A 26471-nucleotide genomic window follows, 5' to 3' on the forward strand; every position below is an offset into this window, starting at 1 on the left:
GGACAATGTTGTGACCACTGCCTGGAATCTTTTTGCAGGTACATCGTGGCATCAAGGGTATGGTGAGAGACCAGCAGGGAGACCCCATTGCAAATGTCTCCATCTCTGTCGTGGGGATCAATCATGACGTAAAAACAGGTATGGCTAGGATGAACAGAGGATAGCCGTGAATGCTGACCATCATTGTCTTGCATTGCCTAAGTGACCCTCTCTCCTTCGTCCAGTGCTGTGCTGGAATAGGGCTAAGACCTTTAGGAAGAGCTCCCAGTAAACAGTTTGAACCTGGAATTCCTGGGCAAAGAAGCTAGGAGACATGTTAAAAACATGAATGTGACAGTTAAAGCACCTACAAGCAAGAAAATGTGTTTAGCTTCAGAGCATTGGCCTGCACTAGACTTGATCCAGTGCCTCAGTTCACTTCCTGTTTAATCTCAGCTGTCAACAAGGGAAAAATAATTGCTGATGATCCCTCAGCTAAGTCTTCCTGGAGGACCAAACTGACCTTGACACTGAGTTGTGGGCTCTGGGCAGTTATCTAGGACATAATTTTTTTTTTAAAATGCAGCTGCGGAAACATAGCTCTCGCAGAAGAGGGGCAGGGGTCAACTTCTTTAACTCTTTCCTAGCTTGCAGGCCCCAAAAGCAGTTTTTAGTGGGGAAAGAGTGTAGTTGATTAAAACAGGAGGAAACTCACAAAGATTTACAGGGAAAGTCCTGTTTTCTTCTCACTGCCTACTCCAGCCTCACCCTTACTCATCCTTGCTGCCAGTTTTGCTTGCTATTTTGAGTTGCTATGACAATTCAAATGCTGGTGTGGAAGTTGCTGCTAACTCTGGGAAGATGCGTTGTGTTAATCTTGTTCTGCAAATCTAGGACTGATGCCGTGTTATAGATTTGCCAACCTGCACAGGGGCTAGGGCTTGGCTATTAGAGGGGTAATAATAATAAAGGTTACAGTGTAATTGTATAGTAAGAAGTGTCTACGGTCAAAGGAGCAGCTACTTTCCAAGATTCTATGTACTCATTCATAGTAATAATAATAATGATCGATTTATATACCACCCTTCAGAACTTAACACCCACTCAGAGCGGTTTACCAAGTATGTCATATATATCCCCCAAACAAGCACCCTGTGAGGTGGGTGGGGCTGAGAGAGCTCCTAGAAGCCGTGATTGACCCAAGGTCACCCAGTTGGCTTCAAGTAGAGGAGTGGGGAATCAAACCCAGCTCTCCAGATCAGATTCCTGGAACTCTTAGCCACTACACCAAACTGGATCTCTAGTAGTATTGAACTATTACATAGCCATGGCATCTGTACTGATGGAAAGTTGTTTCAAATGGTAGCCCTAACCCATAGGCCAACCACTAAGCTTTTTCCTGTGGCAGTAAGTTTGCACTGTAGGGTATAACTAGAGGGGAGGCAGTTTCAAGCAAGCATTTTCCCACATTCTAGTGGTGAAACTCCAGGAGTGCATACAAGACGCAGATGCGTGGCATCCTAACAGTCAGGAATAAGTTGAGAGGGACCTGATATATAGAAACTCCTGACATTCATTTATATGACCTGTGAAGCATTTGCTGCACCTTGGCATTGATGTAATCAAAACTGAGCTCCATCTCTCCTGAAAATACTTTGCCATTTGAAAAATACAAGTTGCATTCATTCACGTTTGCTGAGTAAGTTAAGAGCAAGGCACAAGAAGCATGCATGTTCCTCCCTCCAGAGGACTAGGAGGTAGCCATGATAGTTTGGCATAGTAAAATAAAGCCCAGCAGGAACTTAAACACTATCAGCACTTCAGTAAATATATAGCAGATTTTAAATGTTTAAAATTTGGAATATAAGTACATATAAAAACTGCAGTTGGCACCTGCCCTCTTAAGAGAGGCGAGCTTTGTGGGAAGAATAGGAACTGCCTCTTCTAAAGTACATTATTTTCTCTAGTAGGTTTTCCCATATGGAAATTTATGCTGATTTAATCAAGCAATTAAGTTGGTACAAATTTTCACTTATTTCTTAAGACAAAATAGAAAAATAAAAGATAATTGCTTATAATGTCTTGCAATTGATAGTGATAACTATCAACTGTTGTCCTCCCTTGTCCATTTCAGCAAGTGGTGGTGATTACTGGCGCATCCTGAACCCTGGGGAATACCGTGTCACGGCCAAGGCTGAAGGCTACAATCCCAGTGTCAAAACCTGTAATGTCTTCTATGACATTGGAGCCTCCCAGTGTGACTTCACCTTGTCACGCTCCAACTGGAAGCGCATTCGAGAAATCATGGCCATGAATGGGAACAGGCCCATGGGAAGGTTTGGACCTGGCCAGCCCATGACACAGAGGGAACGCCTTCGCTGGAGGATGAGGATGCGGCAGAGAGCACGCCTGCGCCAGCAGATGCGCAACCGCCTCATGCGCAATGCCACTACCAGTGTTCCTGCCACTCCTCTCCCAACTACAGCCTTCCCCTTTCTATTCAGCAGCACCACACTCCCACCCTGGAGCAGAGAACCTCCCACCACTGAGGAACCAGCCACCTGGGAGACCGAGGTCTACACTGTGGTTGTAACTGATTGGGAAACTGACATCACAACAGAGGCAGATGCCTGGGAGGAGACCACAGGCACTGCTTTCCCCATGACCACAGCAGAGACTTACACAGTGAACTTTGGAGATTAGTGACAGCCAGCAAGCTTGCTATGACTGTTGTCTTGGAACAATCAAATTCCAAAAGCTGGTCCCCCCCTACATCCGCTTCTCAGCAGGAAGCTACATCGGTTCATCATAGCACAGTAGGTGCTGTCCTTTGCTTTTAGATCCCACCAAGAAACCCGCTGGCTTTGAGCAGGCTGCTACAGCCATAGCATTTACCCTTCTTAAATCTCTGCCTTCGATGTAAGGATATTACTTTCTCAGAGGTATGTTGTTCCAACTCAAGAAGCCTTATACTTGCCAAATGGGAAGGTTACATGAGCAGGCCAATAGTGGGCTAACTTCTCCAGCCGTTTGTGCTTGGTTCTGGTACAGAAATAAACACAGAGAACATAATTCTCTGCTGTGGCTAAATGCATGAAGTTCAACCATGTTGCTCTTTCCTCCCCCATGTCCTTACAGGTCTTACAGTATGGCACAGGACAGAACTTGAGGAAGACGAAAGTATAAACCTGTCCCCCAGATAATTACATTCTTCATTGGGGCAGGTTAAGCACATTAAATACATTTGAATGAGGCTCCATCAAGTCCCCAGTTGCAAGTTCTTGTCCTATTAAGCATTACTGGTGGGACGGAGACAGATTAAGCACCACTAAATGCTAGATTGCAATTTTTTAAAAAGAGGTGTGTGCACATTTGTACAATGCAGAGATCTTGCACCCGTTTTGTTAAACAGGAACGCTTTAAAACATTTTGATGAGGTCTTAGAATTGATGTTTAAAGCGGTAGAGGGATTAAGAAATGACTGCAAAGGAGCAAAGTGTACCACCTCTCTCTGACCAGTAGAAGTGCCAGCCAAGTTCACAGTTGGTTTTTAAATGCTTAAACAACTTTTTTAAAAAAGTCTCCAGCTTCACATTTTGTTGCAACTGAAAGCATGATTCTGTGGGATCTATCGGATTGTTCACTATAAGGAAGATTATCTTTCTCCACATGTAAGCAGTTTCTAACCGCCAGTATTTTGCTGCTGCCGTGAATGAAGCTGCCGCCCCCAGCAGCTAAGAGAAAAGGGAAAATGAACAGGAGACATTCAGAACTGTAGGGTTGATGCCCAGGCCACACAGCTGCCCAGGAGGCAGGTACAGTGCCACTTTAAGCCTCTTTGGCCTTCTAAACATTTATATGAATAAAATGAATTATTAAAAAAGCTCTCTCATTTCTGCATATTTTTGCCACCCGGATGGGGACTGTATGAACAGGGCAATGGCATAAAAATAGAAGACAGTGTTCTTTATTGTGTTTCCTTGTACAAACCAAAGTTTCATATATACAGAAGACCCAAGCTCTAGGCATCCCATCCTCCGAGGTAAAGGCAAACTGCCAAAGAGTCCCTTTTAGGGCCCAGTCTCCATCGCTCCCTCCTCTTCCTCCTCATTAGCACCAAAAGCAGAGAAAGTGACTGGCTGGCACGTGAGGTCACGCAGGTTGATCAAGCAAGCAGTCTGGGATGTGCTGAAGTCAGGAAGAGTCACCAGCAGGACTTTCTGACCATCTTCCCCTGTAAGGCAAAATCCACAACAGAGCAACTACTAACAAGGTGAGTGGGAAGGGTCTGGTACAGTAAGGTTAGATAATGCACTGTATGAATGAAGGCAGACCGAAACATACTGTGGACATAGGCACTTAATCTTGATCAAATATGTCAGTGAAAACCAGAAATTGCAATTATCATGTCCCTCCCAAACTTATGCCAGTTTGGGTGGCCACTTGACCAAGAACTTCAGCTGTAAGAATATATAATTGCCCTGCTCCAGCAAGAGAGATTTGCAAGCAAAAGAGCTTTGACATGTAGATACACACCCACAACAATACGCAACCAAAACATATGAAAGCCTGGCAGATGTTGTGAGCAATTTGTTGCGCACACAGCATAGCTCTCAGGCAGATTCTCATAATCTTGCTGGTGCTTAGAAGCAGTCTAGTCATATTCCTTCTGTCTTTTTCTGGGGACGTTTTCTCTGACAAGGTACAGTCTAAAACAGCAGTGGTCTCAAGAACGTAGTTATACAGTGTAAATCTTTCCACTTGGCTGCTTTGTACCAGCAAGTCTGTGAATGCTGCTAAAATGTCAAGATTATAGAACACACTTTGCATGCAGGAAGTGTGTAAAACTTTCAAGCAGGGACGCACACCAGCCCTTAAACTATCTTCAAATGCTAAAAGATCCTGAGACACAGCGAGTGTCACACACTCTTGGGGTTTTGGCACCTGTGAGTGTATCAGCCTCTTTCTACATGGAAGTAATCACCCTAGAGTCCTAATTTCCATCAAAGGCGAAACTCAAATTTATCCGTGTCCCCAAAGATGCTATATGTAATGCCTGGACCATGGAATGAATAGGCTTGTATCTATTTTCCTCTCTTGATGGACGGTAGTGGATTCTGAGCCCCAGAGGGAGGGGTCTGCAGACAACAGCAAAGGATTTTTTTTCTTTCCCTATGAGTTTAAATTCCTTGCCCTCTTGTTTTCATTGTGGGCTGGAATAAGGAGCAGTGAGAAATACAAAGTATACATAAAACACTTTCTGTACCTACCCAAGGTTTACAGGACTGACAAATGATTTTGCTCCAGATAAGTTTTGTAAAATGAATCTGAATTTAGATGCAATCTAGGAAGCTTACAGATTTCTGAGACAGACCTTGAACTGGCCAGAAGGCAAAGTCTTTAATGTTCTTTGGGATCTGCTCCCCCATAAGGCCCCCTTCCCTTACTGTCTTACCTTTAGCCACCTTGGATTTGAAGAAAGGTGCATTCCCACAGAAATAGACATGAGGGCAATCAGTGAAGATGAACGGGTCAGTCTTGTAAAATGGATAACACCCTGGAAGACAAAGAAGTGCCTTTTAATGAATGAAATGTTAATGAATTAAAGGGTGTTCACAATCTGGGCAATCTGCACATATCACAGAAATGCAAATTACAAACTGTTTTTAAGACACACACATTGGCATGGCCTCAATCCAGGTATATCCTTCCTGTGACCATTATTTTTAAATGGAGAAATAGCAGGCATGCATTTTGTTGGTGCAAGACTACCATCTGCTATCCCTCCCCACAGATTTTTTTAGGCTTTTAATACATAATACAAATTTTAAAAGCCAGCCTCTGTTATCTATAGTGTATGCATCTTACGCACACCCAAGGTGTAGTACTGCTTTCAGTGTCAAGGTGCTTTGCACACATCATCAGAGAAATCCTTACAACAACCATGTAAGTTAAGTCTACATTATTCCCCCTCTAAATTTCAGAAACGGAGGTTAGCTTAAGACCACCCAGTAAGTTTGGGGCCAGGATTTGAACCAGCAACCTCTTCGATCACAGCTTGTTTTTTTAACCACACTATGTTACACTTCAATGGAAGTGACAGCATTTTGCATTTTTATCGTAGTGTTCATTGTGTAAAACCTACTATCACTCAACAGCAGTAATGGCAGAAAACAGCAAAGGTGATGAGAAGGGAAAAAGAAGGGTGGCGAGTTAGGAACAATGTGAGCAAGTTCTGGCTCTTGGCCACTGCTCTAGGATTCTCCTAGGGAAACATTCCACACCCTTGATAATTTATCTTGAACATTTCTGTTGCTGCATGCAATACATTCCACTACATTCAGGGCCACCCTGCCTTTGCATACCAAGCTTCAACAGCAGGCTCCGGGCTAATTTAAAACTGGATGTTTTAGTGCATTTCTAAAACATGCTTCTGATTTTAAGACGTGGTGAGGAACATATCCCCTCTCACCCCATGCTTCTGTCTGGTACTACCTACACAATCACTGGTCTTTCATCTATATTCAGAGTAGAAGATGGAGAAGGGAGACCTCAGCAACAATAAACAGATGGATTTCTGCACCTACCTATGCATTCCTTCCAGACTGGTCAGCTCCTACAATATACAGTTATTTGCTCAAAGCTATCCTGGCCCATCCATCTACAAGAGTCCCAAAATGCCTTAATTTAATTACCAAGTGTATCTGGGGCTGTGGGACTGATATGCCCAATCCGTAGGGTCCACTCCAGGATTTCCAGGTAATCAGACATGCAGCTGTATTTGAAGATGTCACTGATGTTCTGGCCAGAAGACCCCAAAAACCTGAACAGAGAGGGATAAATTGTTTAGGAGTTAAATGATGGCACTAAATCCTGGCAAGGACCAACAACTGTGATAACCAAATCTTTGCCAAGGTTAATGCTAGTGTCTCTGCCAGAGGTATGGCCACAAAGAATGCACTTTCTACTTTCCAAAGAGAATTTACCATTCATGCATTTGCTCCAAGGAGTTGGGGGGGGGGGGGCGGAAATCTGCCTTTACCTGACACCATCAATATTCGCCTGGTAGGGATTGGTCACCAGCTGCAGTGTGGAATAAGTACTCGACAGAGGAAACATGCAGCGATGCAACGGCTGCTGCGGCAGTGTGTAGTTGGTGGGGTCAAACTCGCCAGGCATCACATCTACAGGGACAGACATCTGAAAGGGTAAAGCAGTCAGTCAGTAAAGAGGCCCCTCAATTGATGGAAGTAGCAAGGAAACAAGCTAACTTGAGTTTAGTAGAGAGAGCCCACAAAGCCAGAAATTTAGAGACTGAGCTACGGCTTAATTTAGGTATCACTAACCATTATCAAGGCGTTTAACTATGGTTTACTGCAACACCTGAATTGACAAGCCATGGTTTGCAAACAGCCAGCAAAACGGTCGGAAATTTATTTTATTTATTTATAGTCCGCCTTTCTCACTGAGATCCAAGGTGAGTTACAACAGTGCGAGTGGAAATACAATGTAATCGACAGCTAAAACATTCACTGAGCAAAGTACAATAATGAACAACAGGACATTTGGGGAAATGGATACAATAGGGAATGGTAGCAGAGAAATTTTAAATGAGCATAAAGCTGAGCACGGAGATGAAATCTATCTGAAACAAAGCACAACTAACTTCCACGGCATGTTTAGCAGCGTGGAAACTCGCCAGTAGGCGCATATCTACATCAGAAGACAGTGCCCAATAGTGTAGTTTGCAAATCATGCATGGTCTGTGCCAACTATGATTTGGTATGTCAGAACTGACAAACTACTTCTAGCACTGCTCTGCTTCCAGAGGCTATTCCACACAGTAAGAAAGTAGACTAGTAACTCTGAATATGGCTTGCCTGCACTTTCAGAAACTCAAACCATTGTTCGGGTTCTAATATTTGATTAATATCAACAATGAATGAGCCTTTCCTTGGAAGCATGACCAGCTCCTAAAACAAAGCACAAGATCTTCCCGGACATCCTGAAAAAGCAGCAAGTATCTCCTTAATGAATAATGTGGATTCCTCGCCCCTGTTCCCTCTCTTCTTTCTAATAAGCCAGTGTGGTATAGTGGTTAGAGTGCTGGACTAGGATCGGGGAGACCCTGGTTCAAACCCCTACTCTGCCATAAAAACGTGCTGGGTGACCTTGGGCCAATTACATTCCCAGCCTAACCTACCTCACAGGGTTGTTATGAGGATAAAAATAAGGAGGGGAGAATGATGTAAGCCACTTTGGATCTCCATTGGGGAGAGAGGCGGGGTATAAATAAATAAACAAGAGGTCCCCAGGTGTTTGTGCTTGAGTGAAATAACGTTCAAAGAAGCAGAGCACACCTAGAACACTAGTTATTGCTCCATTTGCACTGAATGGTGGTGGCCAGAAAAGCAATTCCTTATCTTGAAGGAGGAATAGTTTTTCTGTCCACAGGAATCCCTAAAACACCTTTATGGTTTCAGTTCTTCTTTATCCCTTTTGACCTGCCTTTGTAGCTGTAGACGAGAGCTAGTTTGTTTTGGGCTGTTCCCTCAGTGGCCGTTCAGGGAGGCTTAACTCCCCATAGCAAAACCAAGAGACTGACCTAAAAACAGCAGACCCGCCGCCACCAAACCTTTCCCCATCCCCTCATCCAAAAGTGGTTCTCACACTCAGCTGCAGTAGGATCTCATCCAGCATTTTCACAGCCTCCACGCTAGCAGCCTGAGTCTTCTTGGTCAGGTACTTGGCCTGGATGAGAGCACGCAAAGGAAAGAGCCAGAGGGAAAAAGACTCAAATGTTTAACTGGCGCGATGGAGACACAATGAGATAATCTACTGGGTTAGAACTTTCTGGTAGATGGCTACACTTTAAGTTTAGGAAGGCAGTCCAAGAACAACCAGCCACTGCCCCCTTCTGCATATGGGCGCAAACAAGGCAAAAAAGAAGGCACTGAGCTGAATTTCAAGTATATGCTTTTCTTCAGATCCAATAGCAGGAAAGAAGCATCTCTGACACTGAAGGGGGAAAAGGATAGGGGCACACAGTAAAATGTTGAGCTGGTACCCAAAACAGGGGTAACTAAAATGCAGAACTTTGGGTTCCTGGCACAGAAGATGAACTGCTTATCTTGGAAAGTTTTGGAATTCCTCCTGCTCTGGGAGAGGAGGCTGGCAAGTCTGCAGTCTAAGAATACCCTGCCAGTGGAAAGGGTTGGAATGGAAGTCCCTTCCAAAATTATAACCCTACGCATTCCGGTCTCTGATTATCAGCCACACAGGGGGAGAAGGAGACTTTAAGGACCCTCTGAATTCCTGCATGCTATGCCTCTAAGCAAAGACTGAAGAAATATTTCCAGAAAAGATGGCCTGGGATACAGCATCAGTACACGCAACCAACAACACTCCAGTTGGCAAAATGCATCCAGGACCTTCACCTTGTTCACGGTCTCCTTGTTTTGGGTATTCTGACTGAGCAGGTTACCCGCCAAGATGACTCGAGAGATGAGGGCTGCACTGCTTTGCTCTCCTTCAGCGCCCAGCTGCCCCGTGACCATGTCGACCAGGAGCTGCATGCCCAGGAGACTCTCTCCGCTCTTGCCTCCAAGGCCGAGGCCTGACACTAGCAAGACAAACCTGCAGGACAAAATACCAACCACAAATGCCAGGTTCTTATCTCACGCCACAGAGCCTTGCTGTCTAGACCTTTAGAGGCCGGAAACCAGGGAACTGTAATGGGGTCTATGACAGAAGGCTATATAATTATGCATGCTGTGAAGCTTTTCTCCCTTTCTCATAATACTAGAACCAGGGGTCATTAACTGAAGCTGATGGGTGGGAGTTTCAGAACAGACAAAAGGAAGTAATTTCACATGGCACATAGTTAACTTGTGGAACTCACTGCCACAGGATGTGGTGATGGCTGCCAACATGGAAGGCTTTAAAAAGGGCGTGAACAAATTCATGGAGGATGGGGCTATCAATGGCTACAAGTCATGACGCAGAGGCAAAGGCCCCTTTATATCAGTTGCTGGGGAACACAGACAGGAGGCAGCTGGTCAGCCACTGTGTGAATAGTTCTGGACTAGATGGGCCTTTGGCCTGATACAACATGGCTCATCTTACGTTCTTATCTGGCACGGCTAGCCTCAGGATACAAATGGTTAAAGTTTAGCTTTCTGGCAGAGAATAATAATTAGGTTTCTTGTGGTGCTGGAAAAGCCATTTGGAAAACACAACAGTTATCAGTGTGATTTCCATAATGAAGGCATGAGTAGATTGGAGAAGTTGCTAACAACAGCTTCGCATTGTATAGTGGTTACAAGTCTTCAAATGGCTTTTCGTAATAAACTGGCCCTGGGCCTGCAAATGGGCTACTTATATTGTACTGATAAGGCAGAAACAAGAAGTGTGCCCAGTGTCCACTGCAAGAAACCTAGAGACGTGCAGGACTCACAGCAGACCACGTGTGCAGATCCACTTCTCAGACGGCATTTTACTATTAATTTCACTTTTTGTTATTTCTGTTTGCATCCCACTTTCCAGCAAAAGCTCTCCAAGTATCTTATGGTCCCCAAGAACAACATATTTAAAAATGCATTATGTTATACAAGCCATACAGTGCAAATAAAAAATGCAAAAAAACCAAAAAACAATTCCACAAACTTAAAAGCCACAGAAAACAACAGGGGGCAAAAGCCTTCCTGAAAAGATAGTGCCGATCCTGTCTCTGCTCATTCCCAAGTCCCTGCCATGCCCACATCTCATAAAGACTCCTCTGCTCTTCTCGTCTTCAGATTCCACCATCACTTAGTCCGTGACCCAAAAACTAAGCGAAGTTTCTGAAACAAAATTGTAGAACCAGAACAAATCACATTCACTTCGCTATTTTAATTAAGACTATTTATTCCAAGTGGATATTCATGGTTTTCTTGATGCAGAAGTTGAGCAGAACCCCCACCCCATCATTGGGACAGGATTCTTGATAACTTCTGCTTTAGAGGATATCATAAGTCACTGCCGCAAAAATTACAATGCAGTGCTAAAAAAAGGAACTGCTCCATGACCAAAAATCTTCTACGGTGTCAGTACTCTGGCCCTTTGCCCTACATGATACCAGGAGACATGTCCAGAGAACGGGGCAGACAGGAGGCTGAAAGTCTAAGAAAGCAAAAAGATCCAGATTTTGCCGCATCTGGAAAAAAGCGATAAGCCATGAAAAAGCTAACTATAAATGCATTGCAATATCCCAAATTATAAAACCATTTTTACAGCAAAATTTTTGCAATTAAACAAGAACTGGACATGTTGCATTTGTAGCTATACGTTGGTTATAGTTGGAAGGAGCAGAAAAACTGGATCCTGTTCCATAGTTTTGTTCCACACTGGCCACTGTTAGAAAACCAGATGCTGGCCTAGATGGACCCTCAATTCTGATCCAGCAGAGTTCTTCTTACAGGGAACCTCACCTATCCGTACTGGGCCCCATCATGGGTAGCTGGGTGGGCATGTCTGCGAAGCAGAAGTCTTCGACAAGGAACTTCCCGTCTTCCTTTTCTGAGCCATAGACGGCAAGGATGGTCCCTGGGAAAGGAGACAGAATTAAAAGGACGGTCAGAGCTACAGCAGTTCCATGCTAATTCATTCCACGATACCATTCATGGTGGTGTAGGAAGCCCAACATGCTTCATGTCATCATGATCACACTCTGTTCACCTATCTGGTCTTTCCTACCACTCAGCGGTCATGCATGGGGGAATCAGCAAGCAAGGGGTAGGGTTAAGCACTCCCTCCTGCCCACTCATCTTACCTGCAAGTACCACCCCCTCCACAAACACACACTGCATTTACTTTACAAGAGAAACATGGAATGGGAAGGCCCAGTGCGCTCTTGCATGCTGCTGTGCAGGTTGCTGGACAGAAGCAGCCTGGATCAAAGCCATGTCTTGGCCCCAGGATCTTTGTTGGCCCATTTTAGACATCATACCTGTTACCAGCTTGTCAACTGGTATGGCTCCTTCCAGTTTGATTCGCTGCAGCTCATCCTCCAAGATCAGCTCATCTGACTGGTGGACATATTTGGTGCGGGAAGGTTGTGGTGGCAGATTGTGCTAGCGAGAAAAAGCAACACCAGGCAGTGAGAAAGCGGCAAGGTTTACACTGGTGCAAAGCTAATCTCCAAGAGGAAATATTTTTGGCAGCAGCTCCAGAAGTTTAGAAAGATTTTATGCTTCAGGTCCCTTCAGAGACCTGCTTGAGGTAGCTAGAACCACATCTACACCTTACATTCCTGCAACTATGAACATGAAGATTCTAGTCACCGCTGTTCCTTCTGGATTAGTGCATGCAATGTTTTACGGCGCTTTTAATTTTTTAAAAAATTAATTGCAATGCTTGGCTGCAGAACTCTGGAGAAGGACTCTAGTAGAATAAGCTCATATTGCAAAAGTGACCTGCAATGCTTTTAAAACAGGCTCTGCAAGACCTTCCATGACATCATGGCAGCAAGGATGATAAATTCATTACCAGCTGGACCGGGCAGGTCCAAAACCTCAGAAATCACACCATATGCAGAATTCTGGTGGATGGTGGAATAGTTTTGTTTCTTCTCAGCCTCGTCTTCACCTTATTAAGAAATCTACTGCAGTTCTTTTAATCTTGGTAAAGGATCTCTGAAGCAACAATCAATACCATTACTATGCCACCATGTAGACCCTGTTCATTTTTTAAAAAACAACACAGCATGTCTCAAGTTTCTACACACACAAACCAAACTCGGGAACTTCATTCATTATCACAATTCCTACTCTCTATGCACTTCTTCCCCACTTTCCAAGCACCAACACTAATATACCCACAGCACTGTAATAGCCCTCACTTTCCACATGACTTGTAGGGGGGTGCACCCCTCCCCCCCAAAAAATCAGGTGATCTGGATCCGGTTTTCAGGGATACAAAAATTTGCTATCCCTGAAATCCAGGTCAGATTCTGTAATCTGGTTAGAGAATCCCAAATTTATCCAGCCATTAATCCTTTTGGAGAATAATGGAGAAAACTATACAGGGGGATGGGGGTGGCAGGGTCATTTTGCAAGCAAATTCCACCAAATTTGCTGGGAACCTACTCTTTCCTGCCCACCAAAGTTTCAGGAAGATTGGGCTCTGGGATCCAATTCTATAGATTCCCAAACAAGCTGCCCAGCCAGTCTCCATTGTTTCCCAGGGGGGAAACATTTCCAAGGCTTTCCAGATAAAGGGGAACCTTAAGCAAAGGCAATCCTTGGCCAAGAGCCAGTCCCAAAAGTAAGTCCCACTTCCAATGCAAGCTGAACCAATAAAGCCCAACAGAACCAAAGTGAAGCAAGGGAACCAATGTCAACCCAGAGAATCCTCTAAACTGAAGCAAAGGAGGGGAGACTCGCTGGAGATGTGGAGTTTAAAAGGCGGCCGGCAGACTGAAGGACTCTTCTGAAGCTTGGATGGAGGTAGAACGGCAGGATGGGATGGGAATCCCATCCTGCCTGCTGCCTCCTGTCCTCTGCCAGCCTCGTGACACTCTCCTCCTGCCTGGTCACTCTCCTGCCGTGGTGTGGTGCTTGCCCCCCCTTCACTCCACCTGCTGCTCACTGCTGCTGCTCCACCTCTCCTGCAGCTGCTTCCACGGCTGAATGATCCAATCCGAGTTTCTCCCGTGTGATTCAGCATAGCCAGATTCGTATAAATCTGGCTATTCAGCTGGGTCACAAATCCCAGATTGTACACCCCTGCTGACTTACATACATTTCTTTCCCCTTTATTAGGCCCTATGCTTACTTCCAAGCAGAATGCTCAATCCACCCCCCACCCCCAAGGCTGATGGTAGGTAAACTCATGAGAAAAGGAAGTACTTCATTACTCAAAGAGTAATTAATTTGTGCACCATCTGTGCACACAATGTAGCGATACCCACTAGTTTACAAAGGGAATCAGACAAATTCATAGAGGATAGGTCAACTGATAGCTATTAGCCACTATGTATAAATGAAAACTTTGTATTCACAGTAGTCACCTTCTGAATGCTGGGTGGTTTTGAATCCATGCCCTTTTCATAGACCTTCCAGGGTCATCACATTGGATGCTGTGTGAAAGAGGATTTTGGACTAAACTGACCATTGGTCTGATCTGCTATGACTGCTCTTACGTTTGCATGTATCTTCTTCTTTGAACTCTCACTTGTGCTACAGCTTGGAGGAGGTAAGAAACAGCTTGAGAGGAGCTTGGGAGCTGAAGTATGAAGAAGCTCAAAGGAGACAAAACACTTGCCCTTCCCCACAAGCCCTTTACGCATGACTGAAAAGGGAAGAAGGTTGGGGGTGATCTCCAACAGATGCTGGCTACTATACAGGGATCCATGCCCTACATCACATCATCTCCAGCTTCAGATAACTGGGTCTGTAACCTTAAGGCACCAACATGTTTTTTGCAGCAAGTTGCAAGCCGCTGAAAATGTTGACTATTCCATTCACAGAAGACAAAATTTCTACCTGTATTTATGCACCCCCCTCCACTCTATTATATTTTTACCCAGCCCTTTCTACAAGAAGCTCAGAGTGGCATTTTATCTCATAATCTTGTAGGTTATACAGTGAGCTTCATGGCCAAGCTGGGATCTGAGCTGTACAGGTCCCATCCACATACTCTGTCAGGGGCCAGTGCATGTTGAAAAGCCTCGCGCCTGTTAAGACTGCTAAATAGTATACCTCATATTTTAAGAGCCATGTGGATTTGAGTTTCTGATCATTATAAATACAGCTCTTTAAAAGAACACTAGAAGTAACAAAAATTAAACACGGGGGGAGGGGGGAGCATGCCCGTAAAGGAAAATTACCTTAGGAAGAATGGAGCCGGTTTCCCAAAGCCAAAAAAAATCTGCAAGCAATAATTCGTAAGTTGTTTCCTTCTAAGATTTGGCATCTAGGACTGCTGCAAGCAACAACTTTGGAAATTTATCCAAAAGTGATGTTACTCATCTGGTCAGTGATTTCCTGCAGCCAGTCTTCGGCGGTTCGGCTCCAGCACATGTGTTTACAATCATAAAGGGCTGTTTGAAAGGAGTTCATTATCAGGGCATGTTAACTTATTACTCAACTGCCATCCTTTCAAAGTTAGCAAAGACCTCACTTACTAAAGAGTTGAGCCACGTGGCCAACAGGCTGAGGCTTCCAGATGGGGAATTTTTCAGGTGCCAATGGTACTGATTCAGCAAAGCCTGACAGTTATAAGCCACGCAGGGAACATTTCATTCCCATCCTGGTCCAAATGGGACAGACGAGACGAGCAGGAGTGAGGAAAGTTGAACAGTCCAAGAGAGTGACCTGCGCAAAATGCCAGTCTGGTACAGGGTTTAGAGTACTGGACTAGGACTTGGAAAACCTGGGTTTGAATCGCTGCTTGCTATGAAACTTACTAGTTTACCTTAGGCCAGTCATATTCTCTCAGCCTAACTTCCCTAGTTTTGAGGATAAAATGGAGGAGGAGAGAATTATGTACAGTCCTGATCTTCTTGGATCAGGACGATGTCCATAATGGATAACAAAGCAAGAAATAAAACCAGTAAGCCCAAGCTTTTCTTGCTGCACGGCTTCCCCAGATTCCAGAGTGTTGTATAGTGTTAATTCATCATTAAGAGAAAGCTCCGGTGCGGATTAGGGCTGCCATCTTTTTAATCAAGCAACAAATAATTAAGGAAGTGAAGTTTTCCCCTACCGCTTCTCAGGAAAAACTTTGCCTGTTAAATTCTCGTGTCAGCCTATTTATTGAGGCACAGGAATGAGAATTTCTTTTTAAAAAATCTATTGTAGCCTAACTTTTAGAAGGAAAGGTTTCCGGTTGAAAGCATATCAATTTAACTTATTATCTTGACCTGCACTGAGAGATGAATGCTTGGGGGGGGGGGGGGCGGAATCACAATGATATCTAAAATAAACCAAGAGTTCTCCTTTAATAAATGCTTCCACTCATCATTTCTGCTTTCAAACTTCCAGCCAGTCCTATGACCTTACTTTAAAGAGTGTTGTCTTGTTGTTGTGCCATTGGAATAATGCAAATAACCCAAAGGAAAAAAATGGGAGATGTGGTGATTGCCTAGATGAACCATTAGACAGTCGAGAAGCCAACTAGTGTCAGTTAATGAAAGAAAAAGCCTGGCTCATCTCTTTTGGCAGAGTATGACTGAGAAGGAAGGACACTGGCAGAAGAAGAGATTTTAGAGAGAAAAACATGTTTATTTCAACTGATACCTTCAACATACAAAGCTGCCATATACAGAACTAGAACCAGAGACCGTTGTGCAAATAAATCCAACGGGCTCTAGAAAGCTGGGGCTGGGGAAGGCTGGTGGGGGGAGGGTTGGGAAGGGCTGGCAGGTGGGGGGCAAGGGGGGGTCTGGGGAGAGGTGAGAAGCAGGAGGGGTCTGGGGAGGGATGGCAGGTAGGGAGGCAATGGGGGTTTGGGGAGGGTGGAGAGGCAGGAGGGGTCTGGGGAGGGATGGCTGACAGGTGGGAGGCAAGGGGTGGGTGGGGATGGCTGGAAGGCAGAATGTGAAGCCAGGGAGGGTGGGCAGGTGGGCTCGCTCTTCCTGCCGCATCCCCGGCTTGCGTCCCCTCGCCCTGGGTCCGCAGAGAGCGCCGCACTGCGGCTCCAGCAGGCCATGCAGGGCGGTGGCCACATCGCTCGCACCCCCTCACCTTGGGTCCGCGGAGAGCTGAGTGCTGCAGCTCCAGCGGGCCTCGCAGGGCAGTGGGCCCATCGCTCTCACCCCCTTGCCCCGGGTCCACAGCGAGCAGAGCACCGCGGCTCCAACAGGCCTCGCAGGGCGGTGGGCGCATCGCTCTCGCCTCCTCACCCCAGGTCTGCGGAGAGCAGAGCGCCGCGGCTCCAGCGGGCCTCACAGGGCGGTGGGCGCATCGCTCTCGCCCCCTCACCCCAGGTCTGCGGAGAGCAGAGCGCCGCGGCTCCAGCGGGCCTCACAGGGCTGTGGGCGCATCGCTCTCGCCCCGGGTTGGTGGAGCGCGGAGCGCCTGGCTCCGGCAGGGCTGATGTGGCAGCGAGCGCTTCACCTTCGTCCCGTCGCTGCCAAAAGCGGTGCAGGTCAGCTCCAGCAGGGGTCAGAGGGCAGCGGGCCACAGGCGCTTCTCCCCCGCCGCAGCTCCCCTGGGGCTTGCAGACATGCTGCCCTTCCCGCACCGCCACCTGCCTCCTCCTCCAACTGGCAGCAGCAGGCCAGGCCTACTCGCCTGGCCCTCCGCCTCTAGTGGCACCCTCTGGAAGTGGCATTCCACTGTGCCCTTTTATCCTGGTGCGCCCGCACTGGCACACCAGTATAAATGTGCGTTGTCGGAAAGACACTAAGGGAATTATTTATAGTAGGATTAGTGAAATCCATCTAATCCAGTTTTGTCTGTGATTGGCACAGAATGGTTTTTTCCCAACACCTAACTGTGGGCCTTCATCCTGAGATTCCTAGGTTTTAAAAAAAAATATTAAAGATAGCCTGGGCTAGGTTGTCCTTCCACCAACTAAATTGTTCAGTGGTCAAAGAGTACATATATGTTTCAATTAAAAAAAAGTTAACTGAAAGATCTGGTTAACAGAAGATCAATCCTGTAAAAAACAGTCTTGTGGGAGGGGGTGAATTTCCTATCCGAGTTGCACTTCTTAGGACATAATTTGTACAGAATTGGCTCTACAACTTTTCCCTCTTAGGATATTGTACCTGCACATGAGTAAACGTGTCCCCAGAATACAGCCACTTGCCAATTACAGTTTTCTCTGAGTAAACAAGAACACATCTGGGCACAAAGCAACTGCAGAAATCAAATTATACCATTTTGGATGCTTTGTAACCCCAGCACATAAATCACATTAGAGTTTTAACGTTTTCCATTTTTCCCCCTCCAATAAAATAACAATCTAGGAAAGCGTTTTTAAAAGATCTGGAGAGATGCAGCCCCTCCTGTTATCCCAGATAATATCTTTCTAACCACAGACACAAATGTTTTGGGGATACAGAAATATCCCAGAAACAAACAAAAATGCGCAATTAGTTATTAATGCAGTTATTTCCCCCTGTGTGTGTTTTCAGGCTCTTGAGGTTTCAGTCCTCTGAAACACAATGTTTCCTTCCACTGAAAAAATAATAATGGGCTATGTACACACACACCCCTCATAATAAAATGTATGTAAATTTTTGTTCAGGTTCACCAGAAGGTTAAGGCTACAACTAAAAGATCATTAAGTGGTGAGCAAGGACGTTCACCAGAAACCCTCTTGGGAGATATTATTAAGCGAAGAAAAAATTGGAGTAAGAAGAGGTGGGCAAGAAAAAGATACCATAGTACATGATGAAAAAGCAATGGGATTGGACCCCATCACTCCAGTCACCTAAATGCAGAGCGTTCCTCCAAAGCAAAGAACCTCCTGCCATATGAACAGCTGCTTCCATCTAGAGATGCTCAGGACCTGGAGGAAGCCCCAGTGTGGTAGAATCCATCCCCTAGTTTCAAATACTCTCACAACAAACTGGAAGATCTCTCGTTTATATGTAATTAAGTTAGGACATGTAAGGTTAAAAAAAAAAAGCTCTCCTGCTTAAGACAGATTTTAGTCATTCCACTGTGATCTTGCCACAGTTGCCATACACAGACCATGCAAGCTCATTTGTACCCTCCTGTTACCTCTTCGCTGATTTCTCGCAGAATAGATGGCTGAAGCTGCATCGACTTGAAGAGAGTTCCCACCACACAGCATTTCTCACCTATCTGCAGCTCACACAGCTTCTTCACTGTAATGTTGCTCCCTGCAAGAAAAAGGCGACAAGTACAGGGAGTTTTTCCAGCACTAAAAATGTTAATCTGGCTGAGACATGAAAAGTGGCACGTACTTGTTCCCATAAGCACGAATACTAGAGGCCTACTCGAGTACCCCACCTCCCTTCCCTGCTCCATAGGATTCCTCACAATGAAGTTTTGTGACCTACCTTTCTCCCTGCCATCTATTTTCTAAGAAGTCTCTCTCTACACCACATGCAACTCTAAACCAGAAGAAAGTGTATTTCTAATGCTGACACGAACTTGCAGTAGAAGTCACACTGCAAATGACTTTAAAAAGTTACCAGGCCTGGGAAACTTTTTAAAAAATGCTTTTGAATTCTTTCCTGTTGTTATATTGAGAGCGGTTTTCCAGAGCCTTCCTCTAGGGGAGACTCTACCACCTATGCTGTCCCACAGCTCCTTCTATTCATTATGCAGACTGAAAAATCAGCACAGAAGCAACACGGCTGTCAGGAGCTGGGAGCAATCAATTAGCTGGCTGCATGAGTGATCACATGCACATACACGATAAGGCGGTAAAGCTGCATGGAAGATCATGCCATTAACCAAATGTACACAAAATACTGCATCAAATGTTTTTGCTCCAGTCAAGTTTTGTGCATAGCTCAGAATTGCTGGCAGTGAGTCCATGGTATATTTTATGCATACCAGGCAAACCTAACATTAGAGTTTCTTATTCAAAATAACATTTCACAGAAGCTAGAACAGATGCTGCACTCTAGTGACAATCTCTGAAACTGCACCAAATCCCATCTAAACTTCTATTAATAAATCCTAGCCTGTCAAAAATTACTGGAGTACTGTATGTGTACACTGCGCAGTTGTTGAGTCTTGGACTAAGATCTGGGAGACCCAGGTTCAAATCGCCACTCTGCCATGGAAACTTGATGGCTAAGCTTGGTGGAATGCGCTCCCGCTGGAGATCCGGGTGATGTTCCGCCGGGCCTTTGGCTGAGGACCAGCAGATGTCCCCCTTCTTCCACCTAAGACCACCACTTCTTCTGGGACTGCCCTCGGCCATGCACTACGCCCATATACGGACTCCCAACTGTTTATTTAAGTAGCGTGCGCCTGGACTATTTTAATGATTGTTTTAAGATTATTATTGATTTTATAGTTTGATGATTAACTCATTGTATTTTATGAATGTTGTGAGCCATCCTGAGCCCATTCGTGGAGAGGGCAGGGTATAAATCAAATCAATAAATAAATACTCTCAGCCTAACCTACCCCACTAGATTGTTGTGAGGATAAAATGGGGGTGAGGAAAACGATGTAAGCTGCTTTGGTGGCTCATTGGGGAGAAAAGTGGGGTATAAATGAATTAAATAAGCTAACAAAAGTATGGCAACTGTACGTTTTAAAAGGTGTGATGACTATTCTTGAGAAAAAAAGGAGAGCAGTAAAAAGGAAAGTTAATGTAACATTTCATAATAAAGAAAACCCCTTTTCAATAGGGATATACATTTCATGTATTCAAAATTCTTTTCAACTACATTAATACTTCAGCAGGATACTTTCAACACATACTTGGCATGTTATTTCTCATAAAATCAGCTGACTCCCACAGCTGCATTAGTTATAATGCAGCAGTGATCCGGAGTCTGTTGCATATTCAGTGAGTCAGAGGCTATGTCTTCAAAAGCTAATTTAAAGGGCAGAGAGAGACTGACGCAAGGCACACGGAACACACCGCCCTCTCCAGCTTCACACCATCATTCACCAGCCTCTCTCAATCCTCCTAAAAAAATGAGAGTTTAAATCTCATTTTCCTACCGTACACAAACTCAATTTAGTTTTATTTATTTACTTCATTTATATTCTCACCTTTCTACCCATGGGGATCCAAATCAGCTTTTATCATTCTCTTCTCCTCCATTTTATCCTCACAACAACCTTGTAAGGTAGATGAGGCTGCGAATGTGTGCAACTGGCCCAAGGTCACCCAGAAAGCTTCCATGGCAGAGCAGGGATTTGAACCTTGGTCTCCCCAATCCTAGTCCAACACTAACCACCATACCACACTGGTTGTTTATGGTTGTAGCTTCGTGCAATTCATCCTTGCAAGCTACAGAAGTTAATTGTCCCTATTAATATACCCTGCTGTTGTTTAGAGTTCACTACAAGAACCCAGACTTTCACTTATGCTCTCAACATTTAAGCCTTCCCAATTATCATCAAACAGGGTTTTTTCCACCAGGACAATGGCAAGATCTGGGTCAAATGCAAGGATCAAACCCAGCTTGCTCAACAGGCACTTTTCAGTATTTCCGAGCTGCAGAGATTATCAGCTGCAAGATGCAGCATTAGCAAATGGCTGGCCCTGAACTGAAAAAGTGTTGCTAAGCTTGGGAGAGTAACTGATTCTGTGCCATCCTTCTGCCTGTACAATCCACTTTCAACATGATGGTATTTCAGGCCTTAGACATTTTTTGTCTGCATTATTTTCTAATTCTCTAATTCTAATACTATTGCATTGTTTACTGGATGGTTTATGCTGCCTGATTTTTTTTTAAAAAAAATTATAGTCCGCCTTTCTCACTAAGACCCAAGGTAGATTACAAAGTGCACGTCAATACAATATAATCAACAGCTAGAACATTTGATGAGCAAAATACAATGTGATCAGCAGCTAGGATATTCCATGAACACATATAATAGTTGCAAAAGTCTGAAAACAAGCATAAATCTGAACACAGAGATGAAACCTTTCTGCAACAAAGTGTAACTAATTAACATGACATCTTTAACAATGTGGAAACTACCCAGTAGGAGCTTATCTACATCAGCAGAATGTACACGCTAGCATAGCCTACAGCCCCGGTCTCTTTCTAAAGTATCTCTCTGAGCCAATTCTTATGGAACAGTTCTATTACCTGAGTAGAAAGCCCTCCTGAATAATTCAGTTTTGCATACTTTGCAGAAAGTCAGAAGAGTGGGAACTTCCCTAACCTCCCCAGGACGGCCATTCTTTAAGATGGGGGCTACCATAAAAATATGTATGGGCAGCTGTTGATTTAGCCCAGCGGCAGAGCAGTATCTGCAGAAGGTCCTGTACTGATGAGCGAAGCTGCTGTGACGATGGAGAGGTGGTTGCACAGATATGAGGAGCAAAGCCCATGAAGAGCTTTGTATGAGACAGTCAAAACCCTGAATAGACCTCAGTTCCTGTTGGGTAGCCAATGGAATGCTTGTAGAATGGGAGTAATACGCATGCTCCATCTAGTTCTTGAATGTAAATGAGCTGCAGCATTCTGATTGATTGATTGATTGGATTTTTAGCCCGCCCTTGCCACAAGCAGGCTCAGGGCGGGTTACAATCATAAATAAATTACAATAAATAAAACCAATAAAATACATCTCAGTACCAACATGGATTTCAGCATTCCAGATGGTGCACCCTTCCCCCTGTTCCTGTCCCCCCCCATACACAAGGGAAGAAAAGGGTGGAGGTGTGGGTTGGTGAAACTAACTCCCCAAGCATGGGGAGGCAGATGGACGATATGCTCCCCCCGACTGGCAGGAGACCAGCAGGGAGGCTAATTAGATGGATCCAGTGCTGGCCTCAACCATATGCCTGGCGGAACATCGCCCGAGTGTCTTCCAACAGAGAGTTCCACCAGGTTGGGGCCAGGACAGAAAATGCCCTGGCCCTGGTTGAGGCCAGCAGAGCTTCCCTGGGGCCAGGGACCACCAGTAGGTGTTTAACTGCAGATCTAAGAGCCCTCCGAGGTACATATGGGGAGAGGCGGCCCCTCTGGTATGCTGGTCCCAGTCCGTTTAGGGCTTTACAGGTCAGAACCAGAACCTTGAACCTGATCCGGAATTCCACGGGGAGCCAGCGCAGCTGCTGCAGAGTTGGAGTCACATGTGCCCTGAATGAAATTCCTGTCAGGACACAAGCAGCAGCATTTTGGACCCGCTGCAGTTTTTGGGTCAGGCCCAAGGGAAGCCCTGAGTACAGCGAGTTACAGTAATCTAATCTGGAGGTGACTGTTGCATGGATCACTGTTGCTAGGTCATGGGTTGAGAGATAGGGGGCAAGCTGCCTGGCCTGCCGAAGATGGAAAAAGGCAGTTCTGGCAGCTGCCTTGACCTGGGCCTCCATTGACAAGGAGGAGTCCAGCGTCACACCAAGGCTCCTGACCGATGAAACGGGCACAAGTGGTGCCCCCTCAAAGGCCGGGAGCTGAATCCCCATATCTACCCCCCCATAGCCCAGGTATAGGACCTCCGTCTTCGTGGGGTTCAACTTCAGTCTGCTCTGCTTCACCCATTCAGACATGGCCCCTAATGCTCTAAGTTGGGCCTCGGGAGTAGAGCCAGGCCAGCTGTCCATCAACAGGTGCACTAGCTAGAGTCTCTAAGCTGACTTTGAGGAGAGATTTTCTATTATTTTGTAATCTGCCTTGAGTCCCAATAAGAAAGCAAGACTATTAAAGAAGTAAACACATTTTAAAAAGTTTTAATTTTAAAAAAAGGATTTCAACTGTTATCAAGTCTTTCCAAGACACTGCTTGGCAACTTCAGTTGTTTTCCAATATAACTAAAAGTTCTAGATGTTGCAACTCTTTGGCTAAGGAGAGCCACTGATCCCGATAGAAACAAACTAATAATTCAGAGATGGAATTTACAGTCTAAGCCACAGTTCAGATACACTGAGGTATGTGGATCTAAGCCAATTAACAGTCTAATCCTAAATACGCTTAGATAAAAAGTACCCTTAGGACTGCAAAAATATTCTCTCTTTAAGTCAATGACACTGCATTCAGATCTTAACTCTAATTAAATCACTTTGCCTATCAAGTTGGAAGAGTTCTGCAGTGAGCACCAAAAACACTCAAGCACATTACTCTTGAGTAAAGCCTTCTAAGCAAAGCTAAAATGTATATAATAGCAAGCACACAGAATGCTCAGTGTTAAGGAGATGGATGAAATTCTCACACCATTTACCCCAGGCACAGTTGTACTGAGCTTGATGTACAACTTTCAGTGCAGGTTACTGACTCTGCCAACTTCCAACTACCATAACGCCACAAGAGTAAACTATTTTGTACACAAACTCACCCCACTTCCGCCGGGCTCTGTCCATCAGTAAGGGTCTCATCTGAATAAGACGTGTGGCATAAATATGGGCATACTGCCGGTTGAAGGTCCTCTCCCCAAGCCTGAAGTTCTGTGAGCAGTTGGTATACGTAGAGATGGGCACACGGGCGAAGGTAGATGCAATAGAAGATGGGGAGGTCAAGAGACTATGGGCAGAGGGCACAGCCTGCTCCGAGAACATGGCTTGCAGAATGGACTACAAGCCTAGGCAACAGGTTTCTGCAAAAGATAAGGAAGTAAAAAAAAAATAGGGTACTGAGAAACAGGGATTCTTATGTTCTGTTCTTCCTCTAACAAATTCAGGACAGTGTACATACGGGGTTAGCTTCACTGTTCCTCACAACAAACCCTGAAGCACTTTAGGCAGCACAGTGTCAGTCTAAGAAGAGGAAGATTTTGTTTCAAATCCCCACTGCCATATAGCTTCATGGATGTCCTTGGACCAATAAACTCACTCTCAGCCTAACCTACCTCTCAGGGTTGTTGTGAAGATAAAGTGAAAAGGGGAAGAATCATGAACACTGTCCTGAACTCCTTAGAAGACAAGGAAGGTAAAATTGCAACAAATAAATAAAAGCAGGCCAGACAATAATTTGACCAAAGCTACATTGTGATCATCAGGACTGAGTATGGAAGTGAACATGGGTTTCCTACATTCAAACACAATACCGGCTCCCACAGAATTCCATTTACAGACACTTTGACTAAAAGTTACCAACAGGGATCGCAAGCAAAAAGATTAAATACTTACTTATTTCATGCATCTAATGAAAAGCAGGATTGGAGTCCAGCGACACCTTAGAGACATAATATGGTATATGTATGCAAATTTACAAAGATTTAAAACCAGCAGAAATCCAATACAGAGCTGAAGAAATAATGAAACAAAGCATAAGCCATTCTGACATATTAAACAACATAGGAATTACCCAGTAGGATCATATTTTCAGCAACAGTAGTAAAGTTTATGGTCTGTCACGTTCACAGTAATGTTAGTACAGTCTGTAGTCTTTCCCTATCCCTTTACTAGTGGATTTCTTTGAGACAACTTCCTTACAGTACAGCCCTCCTATCTGAAGATTGAATAATTTAGTTTTACACACTCTGCTGAAAGCCGGGAAATGGGAACTTCCTGACATCTTCAGATAGGCCATTTCATAAGGTGGGGACCACCACAGAGAGTGCACGTATACAGGCAGCAGTTGCTTTTGCCCATGTGCAAGGTAGCACCTGCAGAAGGTCCTTTTCAGATGAGTGAAGCTCATACCCCGAAAAATCTTGTTGGTCTCTTAAGGTGCCACTGGACTCAAATCCTGCTGTTCTCCTGCAGATCAACACGGCTGCCCAACTAAAACTATGCATCTAACAAAGTGATCAGATCAGCAAGATCTTTACACTGAAATAAAATGCAGCCTTTGAGAGACTCCTGTTTGTTTTTACTGTAACAGGCCCTTTGGAACGGTGTTAACAGTATTGCCATAGATGTGATATATTTTTATTTTTTAACATTTTAATATTTTATTTTATGTTAATACTTATTTTGTTTTAAAGATTTTATATTTATTTATTTTTTTATTTTTAAAACAAACTTACAAATATAATTCTCTCCTTTTTCACTTTGTGCCAAGAACAATTCACAGTGCCTGCCTACCTCTGCGGGAGCCTTGACAGAGGCAAAGCACCCGCCCTGGTCTCCCAGCCCTTTCCCCTCGACTGCGGAGCCTCACAAGCTCACCTCTCCCATGCTGGACGGAGAAAGGCGAGCATCACATCTCCCACCTGGGAAAGGAAGGAAACTAGCAGCACAAAAAGGGAAAAGGCGCCAAACGTCCTGACGTCAAAAAACAAACGCACCAACAGGAAGTGAGGTACCAAACATAAAAGCCGAGGGTAAACACGCTCGGCCTTTTTTGTCGGCACTTCCTGTCGCCCACCACCACATCGCCGTTCTTCCAATGCAAAAAGCACGTTGAGGGTTAGATCATAGAGTTGGATAATGGTAGAGCGACACCACTGTGACCCTTAAAAGGGAAATGGCTTTTTTAGGAGAAGCGCACGCGCTTGCGTGTCGCTCTAGGCATTTCTCTCTCGAACTCTCTGTCCGTTTAGCTTAATGAAGCGGCTCCGTTCCACGGTAGCCGTCGGGTGTACCTGGGCGGTGTGGCGCGGGATGGTTTCGCACAAACGAACAAGGGGCGGGTTTCTTACCTGTGAGGAAGCCGAACCAGCGTAGCTCTAGTCTCTCCCCCCCACACACAAACTGCTAGGGGATCTTCCGCCGTAATAAATGTGGTCGCCTAAACTCGAGTCATAAATCCATTGAAATCAGTGGGGTTAGGCTGGAGGAATTCGGTTTAGGATTGCGCTGTTAACGTGGTCGTCTCTTCTAGGAGGAAGAAGGGCTTCTTTATTTCTTTTAATTAAAAGTGCCGTAGCGCTCTTCTTTTGTTTTCACTTAGGATTTATTTATTAAATATCTTGTTTTTCCGCATAGTTCAAGGCGGCTTACAAAAGTAT

The 26471-nt window shown here is 44.9% G+C and overlaps 2 protein-coding genes across 6 annotated transcripts in view; one reads left to right on the plus strand and one right to left on the minus strand.

Annotated features, from left to right (window-relative positions):
- The window catches only part of AEBP1 (AE binding protein 1), a 38198-nt gene extending 34336 nt beyond the window's left edge, over positions 1-3862 (plus strand). For all 3 annotated transcript variants that reach the window (XM_054997669.1, XM_054997668.1, XM_054997670.1), the window contains 2 exons: positions 39-138; positions 2114-3862. In XM_054997669.1, coding sequence (XP_054853644.1) covers positions 39-138; positions 2114-2682 — 669 coding nt within the window. In that variant the 3' untranslated portion in view covers positions 2683-3862. The remainder of the gene's footprint in view (positions 1-38; positions 139-2113) is intronic.
- Positions 3863-3930: 68 nt separating this feature from the next.
- On the minus strand, positions 3931-25923 carry POLD2 (DNA polymerase delta 2, accessory subunit). Of its 3 annotated transcripts, XM_054998447.1 has the most exons (12): positions 25690-25923; positions 24706-24751; positions 23916-24173; positions 18693-18814; positions 11966-12089; positions 11448-11562; positions 9417-9615; positions 8650-8730; positions 7022-7179; positions 6675-6802; positions 5435-5536; positions 3931-4213 (listed from the first exon to the last, which is right to left on the minus strand). In XM_054998447.1, exons 3-12 carry the CDS (start codon positions 24133-24135, stop codon positions 4050-4052), a joined length of 1413 nt encoding a protein of 470 aa, XP_054854422.1. In that variant the 5' UTR covers positions 24136-24173; positions 24706-24751; positions 25690-25923; the 3' UTR covers positions 3931-4049. The 3 variants fall into 3 exon arrangements, with proteins under 3 accessions (XP_054854422.1, XP_054854421.1, XP_054854423.1); XM_054998446.1 differs by lacking the exon at positions 24706-24751; XM_054998448.1 differs by lacking the exons at positions 24706-24751; positions 25690-25923 and adding an exon at positions 25548-25658.
- Positions 25924-26471: the final 548 nt, after the last annotated feature.

The sequence above is a fragment of the Eublepharis macularius genome, chromosome 14 (assembly GCF_028583425.1).
Source record: "Eublepharis macularius isolate TG4126 chromosome 14, MPM_Emac_v1.0, whole genome shotgun sequence".
Lineage (NCBI taxonomy): Eukaryota > Metazoa > Chordata > Lepidosauria > Squamata > Eublepharidae > Eublepharis > Eublepharis macularius.

Excerpts from the sequence above, each read along its gene's own strand:
- POLD2 (XM_054998446.1), bottom strand. The coding sequence starts at position 24,135 with ATGTTCTCGGAGCAGGCTGTGCCCTCTGCCCATAGTCTCTTGACCTCC. Across the intron at positions 12,090-18,692 it reads TGCGAGAAATCAGCGAAGAG|CACAATCTGCCACCACAACC; the intron begins GTAACAGGAGGG and ends TTTTCTCGCTAG. Across the intron at positions 7,180-8,649 it reads AGATCCTACTGCAGCTGAGT|ATGTCTGTCCCTGTAGATGT; the intron begins GTGAGAACCACT and ends TTACCCTTTCAG.